Source organism: Thalassophryne amazonica, chromosome 9 (genome assembly GCF_902500255.1).
Source record: "Thalassophryne amazonica chromosome 9, fThaAma1.1, whole genome shotgun sequence".
Classification (NCBI taxonomy): domain Eukaryota; kingdom Metazoa; phylum Chordata; class Actinopteri; order Batrachoidiformes; family Batrachoididae; genus Thalassophryne; species Thalassophryne amazonica.
In genome coordinates, this window is record NC_047111.1 from 7,336,001 (window position 1) to 7,348,528 (window position 12,528).

At 42.3% G+C, this 12,528-nt stretch overlaps 1 protein-coding gene across 1 annotated transcript in view; it reads right to left on the reverse strand.

The window, feature by feature from the left end:
- srrm3 (serine/arginine repetitive matrix 3) overlaps positions 1-12,528 on the reverse strand; it is a 304,377-nt gene that overhangs the window by 118,537 nt on the left and 173,312 nt on the right. Inside the window, exon 3 of the mRNA XM_034177539.1 lies at positions 5,557-5,658. Coding sequence (XP_034033430.1) covers positions 5,557-5,658 — 102 coding nt within the window. The remainder of the gene's footprint in view (positions 1-5,556; positions 5,659-12,528) is intronic.

The window sequence follows — 12,528 nt, forward strand, 5'->3', positions numbered from 1 at the left end:
TTGGCGTTGGTGTGGACTGCGACGGCTTCGCCTCACACCCCAACCAGATAAGTGGTTTTCACAGGAGCTGTCCGAGTGTGTTATTGGAGGTGGAGGTTCTCCCTCCTTACAGAACACAGACTGTGGGATTACTGAGTATGCGTACTCACACTCACCTGTGCTGTTTCTGTTCTCTGCCAGCAGTACCATGTCTGACAGCTGGAGACGGTGACCACCTGGGGACCCAGGACTTGGCGGCTCCGGTGTTCTTCAGATCTGTTGGCGGTGAGGGCCGTGTGGGATCCGGCTCGGTTCTGGACGGGCGTCTCCTATCCTCAAGCCTGCCCACACGTCACCCAACGTGTAATTGACTATAGTCCCAAACTGATTGTTGTCTGTATTCCGTTGTGCACAATTTACAACATTAAATTGTTACTGTTTGGCTTATCCATTGCCCGTTCTTTTACGCCCCCTGTTGTGGGTCCGTGTTCCTACACTTTCACAACACTTTTGATGTATTCTCATACCTGCACCTGCCTGTTTGGTTTTTGTTTTCACTCTTGGATTATTAAACCACCATGGTTTTTGTATCCTGTCAGCCTGCTTATTTGGTGTTCTATTTGACTCAGATTCAGCCTAATCATAACATTCATAGTGTTGAATTAACTCTATCACAGTGTTAAAGCAACTCTCAAAGTGCCAAATCAACTGTATCACAGTGTTAAATCAACTCTATCATAGTGCTAATTCAAGTCTATCACAATGCTAAATCAAGCTGATTTGAGGTTGTTGTGATAGAGTTGATTTGTCACTATCCTAGCGTTCTAGGATAGTGGTCTACAGACAGTTCCTTTGGCTTCATGCTTGGCTTGTGCTCTGACATGCACTGTTAAATGTGGGACCTTATATGTAGACAGGTGTGTGTCTTTCCAAATCATGTCCAATCAACTGAATTTACCACAGGTGGATCCCAATTAAGCTGTCAGTAAGTATGATCAGCAGAAACTGGATACACCTGAGCACGTATGTACATGTGATTGCTTTGTTGTTTTTTTTATTTATAAATTTGCCAAAATCTAAAAAACAAAGTTTTAATATTGTCATTATGGGGTACTGTGTGTAGAATTTTGAGGAAAAAAATAACTGCATCCATTTTGGAATGTAGTACAGTGTGCAAAAGTATGCATTTCAGTGAATGTTACAAAATATTTCAGAATCCATTAATTGTACAATCCTAATATTGCTGTATATATATATATATATATATATATATATATATATATATATATATATATATATATATATATATATATATATATATATCCATAAATGTCAGTTCCATAAACCTTCCCTTGCCTTTTATGAAAACATGTTACTAAACACAGGGTCCTGGGGGCCATGAAGGTTGCTGCTGCTTGTAATGCAAAAGAGAAATAGTTTTGTGTGAAACCACAATGGAAATAATACAACCCATCAAAAAATCTGCGTGTCCTGATCCTGATGGCTTCACACAGTGTGCTGATCACCTGCGTGTACTGTACGTGTGTTTGGGGAGTACAAACTACAAATTACAAAGTTCTTCAATTTTCCACATCAGGGCGTTCGTTCCTGGACACGGAGAGCTGCTGAATTTGAGCTGAGCTCTGACACCTCAGAAGAGTCCTCGACAGACACAAGTGTTTATCCCCCTGTGCAGATCCGTACTCTGACAGTCCCTGCGTTACTCCTTGGACTTCCTTCTGTTCTCAGTGTGTTCTTGTTAAATGTCAGCTAAAGTCCAGAGGAGGCATCATCATTAGTGCAGCATGTGAGCAGGAAGCATCACTAGTTTATCGCAGGTCAATGACGTCCTCAGTCACTCACGTGCACATGGTGACTCAGGAGGGCGAGCACGCCTCCAGCCTGCTGTTGCTTTTTCCTTCCTATTCTTGGTGGCTGAACCACTGAGCGCTTTATTCTGCAGGCATTTACTTCTTTTCAGCTCTGACATTTCTGTCTCTCTCCCAGCTCACACTCTGAGCTTGAGGGAGGCTTATCCCGAAAACGAATTGACAATTATCATGCCGATGCAATCACCTCATCGGCTCCCAGCAGCGTTTAGAATACACTTTAAAATGCTGGTGATTATTTTCAAACTGCTGGGGTTCAGCATTACCAATCAAAAGGCACTGAGTCAAATTCAAATTAATTGTGCTTTTGCACTTCTTCTGCAGTCTGCCTGAAGAAATGACTCGACCGAGAAGCCAGGTTTCATAACCTCTTTCAAAATCAATTTCTACATGCACTTGATATTTATTGCTGTTTAGATTTACTACATGCACTAAAGCATATTTATAATTGTTTTGGAATTTCAAACCTCTTTTGAGTTCCTGAATAAATCAGACTTTGTTCCACTACCAGTCCAGGGTGACTGGGCCAATGTCCACCAAACCTGCTGTGTGTATGTAGGTTGACCCCAGCATTGCCCTTACAGGGTTTGTTTTGGTTGCGTTGGTAAAGGTTAATGTTATTGGGGTCAAAGGTCAACATTCTGGTTCACCTGTCTGTTCCCCGAATCTTTTCAGGTCTTGTGGCCAATTTCCATCAAACTTGAAATGTGGAAGACAGGCAGCCCCAGAATTGTCCTTACAGGGTTTGTTGTGGCAAAGGTCATAGTCATGGGGGTCAAAGGTCATAACTGTGGTTTTTGCTCTGATGTCCAACGAACTTGGCACACACATATGGAGGCAGATTCTGGAATTTGAAGACAAGATCAAATTTTCCAAAGGTCAATCACTGGAGTGAAGGTCATTGGGCCAACAGCACAGACTGTACATATACTGGACAAACTCGGCGTGATGCTGCCCATCGGTTATCTACAGAGACGCGCAAAAATGCTATATAAAGCCCATATGTGGGTGTCAACATGTCGGCAGTGCTTACTGCCTACGTCACAATGAACCCATAAATGGATAAAGAGGCGGCGTGTCGGCGACTCAATGTGTGACAAAAGAAGCCTGAACACATCATTAAATTCAGGTCAGAACCAGCTACGCTAGCAGGCTAATCTCGGTTCAGGTGTTTATTAAATCGTATTTTTGGGGACTGTGCAGTGATTCTCATAACGGCTTACTTTGGTGTTGGCATCAAATCGCATGAGCCATTTATTTTCTCAATACTCGTGCGTTAATAGGACTTACCAAATTAAGATACCGACATCATCATCGACACATGAGGATGGGTTAAATGTAGAGGACAAATTCTGTTGTATGTATGAAATACGTACATGACAATAAAGGCTATATTGCTATTATTATTATTATTATTATTATTATTAACACACAGCATTAAAGAAGATGAGAATTTCACTCAGCAGAAACTTTGCAGCAGGGACGTCTTATATCATCGGTGAGGACATTTCACCACACAACAAGCCATATTATTCTAGGTGTTTGTCATAAAATGTTCAAACGACAGACACACTCCTCCCAGAGGCCTCTGAGCTACAGACGCCGTGTGAGTCAGAGGGGCTCGGCTCGGCATCTGTCACTCAAAGTGATCACACCTCAAATTACGAACAGCTTTATGGCTTAAAATGTTTCAAACAAAGAAATATGATCAAAAGTCACACCTCCTCCCCCTTGCAGGTGTCATGGAAGGCGAAGCTGTCTATAGGAGACTGTAGTCTCCTTTGAACCCTCCATGATATCACGAGATCTGACCACTTATGGGGACCTCCGTTTAATATATACACAGCATAACTTCACACAGATAAATGTGCACGGATTTGTTTTCGGCTGCAATTACCAAAGCAGTCGTGAAACGTTTTTGGGTTTTTTTCAGTTCCCGGTGGAGAAGAAAAGGCGAGGAGGTAGGAGACGTCCTGTCAGTAAGTGTTAGCCTACACAGCTAACCAGAGTAGCTCCATTCTCTCGCCTGCAAAACCGCCTCGACACGTATGTGCTCCGGGTCATAGACAAACTGCAACACAACCCACTTTCCCACCGCATCATCACTTTTTTTTTCATTTTCACTTTGTTTGTGTGTAATTTGCCCAAAACCCCATTGAAAATGCTGTGGTTTGTACCCCGGAAGTAGAGAAATTATGTCACATGTGTCATATTTTACCCCTTTAGCGCCCGCCCCCAAGCAAGATTCCGCTGTCCTATTAAGACCAAAACCATTTTTTTGTACCAGGCTTTAAACATGATTATTCTGCTCTAAAGTTGGTCATTTTATCTTGGACTGGAGCCAGTCAGTCAAGGAACTGCAACTTTTTCTTCTTCTGGTAGGGCTTCATCTGAGACCATGGAACATTATCACTTGGTTAGATCAAAATTAAAAGTTACTGTGGAATACACTTGAGGCAGTTTTTGTTTTGTTTTTTTGTTTTTTTTTTAGAATCACGTGGTGTGTGATATATGGCTGTCTCAGATTTGCCTGATTTATTTTTTATTTGGTGGAAGGTCTATGGATAGAGAAATCCTAAAATTCTCAGTCACTAAACCAAATACATTTTTCCCTAGGGCCTCCAGAAGGGTCAATTTCTTCAGGGCCAAAATTGGACTTCTTAAAAAATTAGCTTCATTTTCATTGGCGTCAATCTGTGATGGGAGTAGTTTTGGAAAATTGCAAAATATCAGAGGACAGTCGAGGGCGGCACCTATACGGCGCACCGCAAATCGGTACTTTTTTGATGAAGTGATGCTGATTTTTGAGGCATTTCTGGACTGTGCCCTCAACACTCCAAGCTAATTTATGCATGCTATGAATCCATTAGCAAGCCAAATACTATGCCACTTGAAATTAATGGGGATAATGCGAGAGTGTAGGTGGCGCTCAAGTCACTCAAAACATCAAATTCTGTGTTTTAGGGGGTTGCATATTTTCAAGTGCCATCATTAGATCTGAATAAAACCTTTTTTTTAGTAGACAGTCGATATTAATTTAAAGTGCCATAGCATTGGGCTTGCTAATGGATACATATATGCATTAGCTAGCTTGGGATGTTGATGGTGCAGTCCAAAAACACCTTAAAAATAAGCGTCACCCCCTATAGGCAGCACCGCATACAGGCGGCACCCTCAACTGCCCACCAAAATGTAGCAATTTTCCCGAACTCCCCCCATCACAGATTGACCCCAATGAAAATGAAGGTGGGCAGTCACTGGCACATTGATATATTTCAATTTCAATACCTAATTTTTTAAGAAGTCCAATTTTAGTCCTCAATAAACTGAATCTTAGAGCCCCTAGGAAAAAAAAACTGTTTGGTTTAAGGACTAAGGATTTTCATATCTGCCCATAGACCTTCCACTCCCAAACATTTCAGGCATATCTGAGGAGGTCATATATCACCATCTAATAGTAATGTGGCTGAATAAAAAATAACCTCTTAAATTGAATCTTGAATTGCTCTGGTAAGGTCAGCCAGAGGTCAATCTGCAAATTGGGTGAAAGTCAGGGTAACTGGGGTCATATGTCAGACTGCTGTAGTCCTGTCTGTCTTCACACCCACATGTACTATTAGCTAGTAAAAGTAAAAGTAAAACAACAGAGCTTGACGTTGTGAGGAAAATCTGACATGCAGTAACTTACACTGGCTGTACGTGTGAGCTGTCACGGGTGATAACACCCTCTTTGTCCATCAGCATTTGTCTGAAGATGCTCACCTTCTGCCGAATCTCTTCTTCAGTGTACCTAAAAACACACACATACACACACAGTTAGTGGAGACACACACTCATCAGGAATATCTAGTCTGGGTTATTTGCAGTATTTGCCCGTTGAAAGAAATGCTGCAAACTGAAGCAGCAGTTTTAGTGGAGTTGTCAACTGTCGCAACCATCGGGTTCCTGTGGCGGCACAGCAATCCTAAAAGCAGCACAGAGTATATATCTATATATATCTATATATATCTATATCTATATATATCTATATCTATATCTATCTATATATATATATATATATCTATATATATATATATATATATATATATATATCTATATATCTATATATATATATATATATATATATATATATATATATATGTATATGTATATATATATATGTACGAGGGCTGTCCATAAAGTATAGGTCCTTTTTATTTTTTTCAAAAACTATATGGATTTCATTCATATGTTTTTACGTCAGACATGCTTGAACCCTCATGCGAATGCGTGAGTTTTTCCACGCCTGTCGGTGACGTCATTCGCCTGTGAGCACTCCTTGGGAGGAGTCGTCCAGCCCCTCGTTGGAATTCCTTTGTCTGAGAAGTTGCTGAGAGACTGGCGCTTTGTTTGATCAAAATTTTTTCTAAACCTGTGAGACACATCGAAGTGGACACGGTTCGAAAAATTAAGCTGGTTTTCGGTGAAAATTTTAACGGCTGATGAGAGATTTTGAGGTGATACTGTCGCTTTAAGGTCTTCCCACGGAGCGAGACGTAGTGCAGCGCTCTCAGGCGCCGTCGTCAGCCTGTTTCAAGCTGAAAACCTCCACATTTCAGGCTCTATTGATCCAGGACGTTGTGAGAGAACAGAGAAGTTTCAGAAGAAGTCGGTTTCAGCATTTTATCTGGATATTCCACTGTTAAAGGAGATTTTTTTAATGAAAGACGTGCGGACGGATTGCAGCGTCGGCTCGCAGCCGCCGCGACGCTCCGCCACAGGAAAAACACCTCCGTTGGAAGCCTTAAGGACAAGTTGGAACATGTCCAGCTGTTAAACAATTTCTCATATACTCACTCCACTGAAAGCCATCAAAAGCCGCCTGGATTTACAAATGGTTATCAACACGGAGGTGTTTTTCCGACGTCTTTCATTAAAAAAATCTCCTTTAACAGTGGAATATCCGGATAAAATGCTGAAACCGACTTCTTCTGAAACTTCTCTGTTCTCTCACAATGTCCTGGATCAATAGAGCCTGAAATGTGTAGGTTTTCAGCTTGAAACAGGCTGACGACGGCGCCTGAGAGCGCTGCGCGACGTCTCGCTCCGTGGGAAGTCCTTAAAGTGACAGTATCACCTCAAAATCTCTCATCAGCCGCTAAAATTTTCACCGAAAACCAGCTTAATTTTTCGAACCGTGTCCACTTCGATGTGTCTCACAGGTTTAGAAAAAATTTTGATCAAACAAAGCGCCAGTCTCTCAGCAACTTCTCAGACAAAGGAATTCCGACGAGGGGCTGGACGACTCCTCCCACAAGGAGTGCTCACAGGCGAATGACGTCACCGACAGGCATGGAAAAACTCACGCATGCGCACGAGGGTTCAAGCATGTCTGACATAAAAACATATGAATGAAATCCATATAGTTTTTGAAAAAAATAAAAAGGACCTATACTTTATGGACAGCCCTCGTATATATATATATATATATATATATATATATATATAATAAATTTTGCAGAGTAAAATTTAGTCTGCTGGGATAACAATGAACACTGAATTAAATATAAAATTTGAATTAAGTGTAAAAATGCAACATAACAGATACAATATTGTCTGCTTGTCTTTTTAGAGGCTACATACAGTGGGGTATAAAAGTATGTAGTCAGACCCTGATTGTGCAAGTTCTACTTAGAAAGATGAGAGAGGTCTAAATTTCAATTTTCAGGTACACTTCAACTGTGAGAGACAAAATGAGAAAAAAAATCACATTGTAGGATTTTTAAAGAATTTATTTGTAAATTATGGTGGAAAATAAGTATTTGGTCAATAACAAAAGTTCAACTCAGTACTTTGTAACATAATCTTTGTTGGCAATGACAGAGGTCAAACATTTCCTGTAAGTCTTCACCAGGTTTGCACACACTGCAGCTGGTATTTTGGTCCATTCCTCCATGCAGATCTCCTCTAGAGCAGTGATGTTTTGGGGCTGTTGCTGCACAACATGAACTTTCAACTCCCTCAACAAATTTTCTATGGGGTTGAGGTCTGGAGACTGGCTAGGCCACTCCAGGACCTTGAAATGCTTTTTACAGAGCCACTCCTTCGTTGCCCGAGCGGTGTGTTTTGGATCATTGTCATGCTGGAAGACCCAGCCATGTTGCATCTTCAATGCTCTCACTGATGGAAGGAGGTTTTGACTTAAAATCTCACGATACTGTTGTATGGCTGGGGGGGCCTGGCTGCCTTTTTGTTTCTGTCTTTTGTTTTTCCTTCCAGGTGGCTTGCATTTGGAACTGAGTGGCTGTGTTGCTGAGTTTATCAGGACCTCACCCTGATCACCTGAGGCTGATCACCTGCGGCTCATCAGGACTCACAGCTGTGGTGCATCTGCATGGATTGGAACATGGTGGCATTTAAGACTGGAGTGCACAGTGTGTATTTGCCAGAGACCCGACCTTGTGACCAGACGGGTGAGATCGTCGTCTCGGGAGCCATCTCATCATCAGTGGATGCAGAGAACGTCCAGGTTTGATGCACGGTCTGTGAAAGAGGAGGGGGTGAGGTCTCACGCTCGTCAGCACACTTCCTGAGGTACGTTAGATTTTGTGACTAACATTTATACAGTCAGTAAATGTGGTGTCCCTCACACCTTTATTATATTGAGCTGTATGTTAGTCATGTATCGGCTTCCACTGCAGTGGAGTTTTGTGAACTGGATGTTCCATGCCTGCAGGTTGGGAAGCTGATAACGTTTAACGTTATCAGCTTCCCAAATTAAATTGAAAATTACAGACCTTTCTCATCTTTCTAAGTAGCAGAACTTACACAATCAGGGACTGACTAAATACTTTTTTACCCCACTGTAAATAAATTAATAATTGAAAGCAATATTATTTAGTGTATAATAAAGTTCTGGTCAGAACAATTCACTCCTGATTTATAAATGATATCATGTCAAGTTCAGTCTGTCAGAATTTGCTACTGGTGCACATCACTGCGTCCACCACACCTTTCCCCACTTTTGTTGTTGGCGGGACAAAGCTCCATGTCCTGTGTTTCATACTGAGATACACACCCAGAGCAGACAAACATTGAGGGACTTCTTTAAAAACACTGAGCTTATTTGTGTTATTATTATCCTATTTAAAAATTTGCTTCTTTATTATTTATTGTCATTAGTAGGATTTATTTTCTTCATGAGCAGAATGCTGAAGATATGAAGGATATGGCTGAATGCTGGCGGGAATATATGGAACACTGTGATGCTTTCAACTTTTAAAGAAACTTATTTTTCTTGTTGTTGAAGGGACAAAGTGCATGAGTTCTCTGGTTCAGGCTGAGAAACGCACCCGGAGCAGACAAACACCGAGGGCCTGTCACGTTTTGGCCCTGATCAGGGCTTTGATTCTATTTTTGCCTCTTTCTTTTTCTCACCTTCTTCCCCAGCTTTGATTTATTAGTTATTTTCATCATGTGTTTATTCTCTGTTCTATTTTACTTTGCCACTTTTCATACTTCAGCCATGGTTCAGTTCTTCTCTAGTTTGTTCTGCTGGTTTATGTTTTCATTGTTTATCATTTAGTTATCAGTTATGCTGTAATGTCAGGTTTTGTTTTCTATTATCATGTTGTCTCTGTTTTTCCCTTAGTTGGTTCAACCACTTTTTTTTAGTCAGTTCCAGTTTAGTTTTACTTTGGTATTTATTTGTTCCCTGATAAATTCTCATGTTCATGCCTGATTCTAGTTCTTGTCATAGTTATATTATATTCTGTGCTTAGATTCTGTGATGAGATGTGATACACTTTATTGATCTCACAGTGGAGAAATTATGTTTACTCTCCAGTTACCTCAGACAGCAATTAGTCCACAATTATTAAATATTCCCCGGCCTCCGAAATCTTCAACTTCATCTGCAAGGCACGCATCTGCTCCAAGATGTCATCCAATTTGCGTCTGAGTTCAAGAGTCATTGCAGTCTGAGAATGCAATGCCTTTCCCACCTCGGTAATCATGACGGACAAGTGAGGGGCCGTTGTTCTTGATGCCGCCATCTTGCCAATTTTCCGACAGATCAGGGCAGCACATACGCGAGAAAGTACCAGCCCTGCTACCACAAGACCAAATATGAATAAATCCTCGATGTCCTCAATGGAAAAAGGTGCCAAGCATGCAATACGCCAAGACCCCCAGGAGTTGAGAACATAGCCCGCAGGATACATTGGCACCTGTTCACGCATCTTTGTGTATTACATCACTCCACTGTGTGTACTCCCTTCGTCACTATCTTGCACAGAGTTTAATCTTTGTCTTCCCCGGTCACGCCCCCTTCCAGAGCATTCTGCACACCTGTTCCTCATTCCACACCCTAATTAGTCAGCCACTATTTAAACCTTCACAGTCTCACAGTCCCCTGCCAGATGTTGTGTGTTGGGGGGGGTTTGGCTGGACAAGGTTGGGTTGTTTTGTGTTTATTTTCCTTCCCAGGTGATTTGGGGCTGTTCTCTGAGGAAAATGTGGTGCAGAAGAGTCTCTCTCCTCTGTTACAATGATTGGCTGCACCTGTTGCATTCTCGTGCGGCTCTCTATCAGGACAATCCACGACACCTGTGATGTTCACGTGCAGATCTGAGGACTTCCAGCTGGTACCAATGTAGTGATGAAGAACTACATTTAAACCAGCAGTGAGTTGGATAAGATTGCCGGAGAATACGACCTTGTGACGACCGTGTGGGGACGCTGAGGGCCGTTTCAGAGTCTGACATCGCGCCTGTGAAGGAGGACGAGGGTGAGAGACAAACGTTGTCAGCACACGGCAGAGGTGAATATTCTGAAATGTTTATCCGTGAATGTAAATTGGCGTCTTATACGCAGCTATAAGTAATTATTGGTGGAAAGTGTTTGGCGTGCTCCTCACGGCAGTGGCGTGCGGATTAATGATCCTCCACTAGCTGTGAGCAGCAGCCTCCTTGAATTAAGTTGGAATTCAGACCTAAACGTGTAGCTGATAAGTTTGCCTCCAAACAATATTTCGTAGTAATAGTGTTGAATAATCTCATCTCTGTTCCTCCTTCGCAGAGTACAGTTCTGGGAAAAAGTCACCTGGGGGGGTGTCGGCAGAACTCCTGAGTCCTGAACATTCGGACTCCGACTGCTGAGACGCTGAGAGAGCGCGCCGCCTTTTCACCTCACCAGAACTTTAATTAATTAGTATTTTATGTACAGCACAAAGGGGAGAAAAATAATTGTGTTTTCTTTTTGGAACTGCTTCTGATTATTTCATGCTGGGTTCAGTCAGATACTGGACCGCTCCTCACTCCGCGTCTTATCCATAACACCAGATTGTTTAATGTTATTCACTTTCCAGCCCCACACCTTGCCTTGTTTAGTCTTGAATTCAGCCTGCTGGTATTTGACCTTGTTTTGTCCTTGACCACGTTTTTGTCTCTGCCTCTGATTGCCACCACGCTGTGGTTTTTGACCTCTGGCTGTTTGTTGGACGAAGCCTCAGCCTTACGCCTGTCTGTACCTTTGCTCCACTGCTGGACCACCTGTGTATTGAATCCCTGCCTGTTACAACAATTAAACTTTATTTTAACTGCTTCTGCTGTGAGAGTTTGCATTTGTGTCCACTCGGTTTGTGCCACTCTGCGTTTCTTCAGTAATTTTTTTCAGAAAAATGAATTAGTCTTATCGTCAGGCTGTGATGATGAATCTGACTGAAACAATATAACAGGTCAAATTAAAATTTTCATGGGAGCGTTATAGCGCCACATGCAGGTTTGGCATATACAGTGTTTTCAGTGTCCCACAGCTGACATGGAATGTTATTAACCAGCCCAGAAATGATATTTTCTTGTTCTAGCCAGTTTGGGAATGTTAATTTTGGGGTGGAACCCAAAACCAGAAATGTTACAATACTGTTTCTGTTCGGAACAAACCAGTTCCGGTTCAAAAGTTCAAAGTTCAAAGCCCTGGTGATGGCATTTTCCAACACAAGCAGCTGCACAGGACTGAGGAACTGTCCAACACTCGGTGCTGAAACAGGCTACAGCTCTCAGTCTTTCCCCTAATTACAGCTCCCGGGAGAACAAAGTCCATAAGCTGGACTGTAAATTAACCAGTGGCATATTCCAGCATGGAAACGGTATTCAGCTGTGGGGCACTTGTTTTCCTCAGAGTGAGTGTAGCTGCTGATAATATGTATTTTGGTCTAAAAGTGGAGAGAAAGCGATTAGAGGTGTGATTGGAGAGGAAGAATAGCTGGAAGATAGCTCCTCGTAGAAGAAACAAGCCGGTTTGACAGCACCATCAGCTCCCACTGCAGAGCAATCTCTCAGCTCAGCAGCTGTCAACTCAGCACAACGGAGGCCACAAACACACACTCTGTATTCATGGTTTTCCATCCACGTTGCAGAACTCATCACCATACATCAGCTGCTTCCCGACAAATCTACGCCGGCCTCTGTGTGCGCTCACTGGCAGTTTGTGGCTCGATGAAGGATGCACAATAGCAAAGTGGGCGAGAAGGTTCACAACAGACACTTGCTGTGAAACTGAATGCAACCTTTCACTGTGCTGAGGAGAAAGCCTGTCAGCACCTGGACGTAATTCTGTTGACACTCCAGCTAAAGAAGGAAAAGAGGGGTCAGCACCTGTGACGATAAAGGCTCTGCTGACA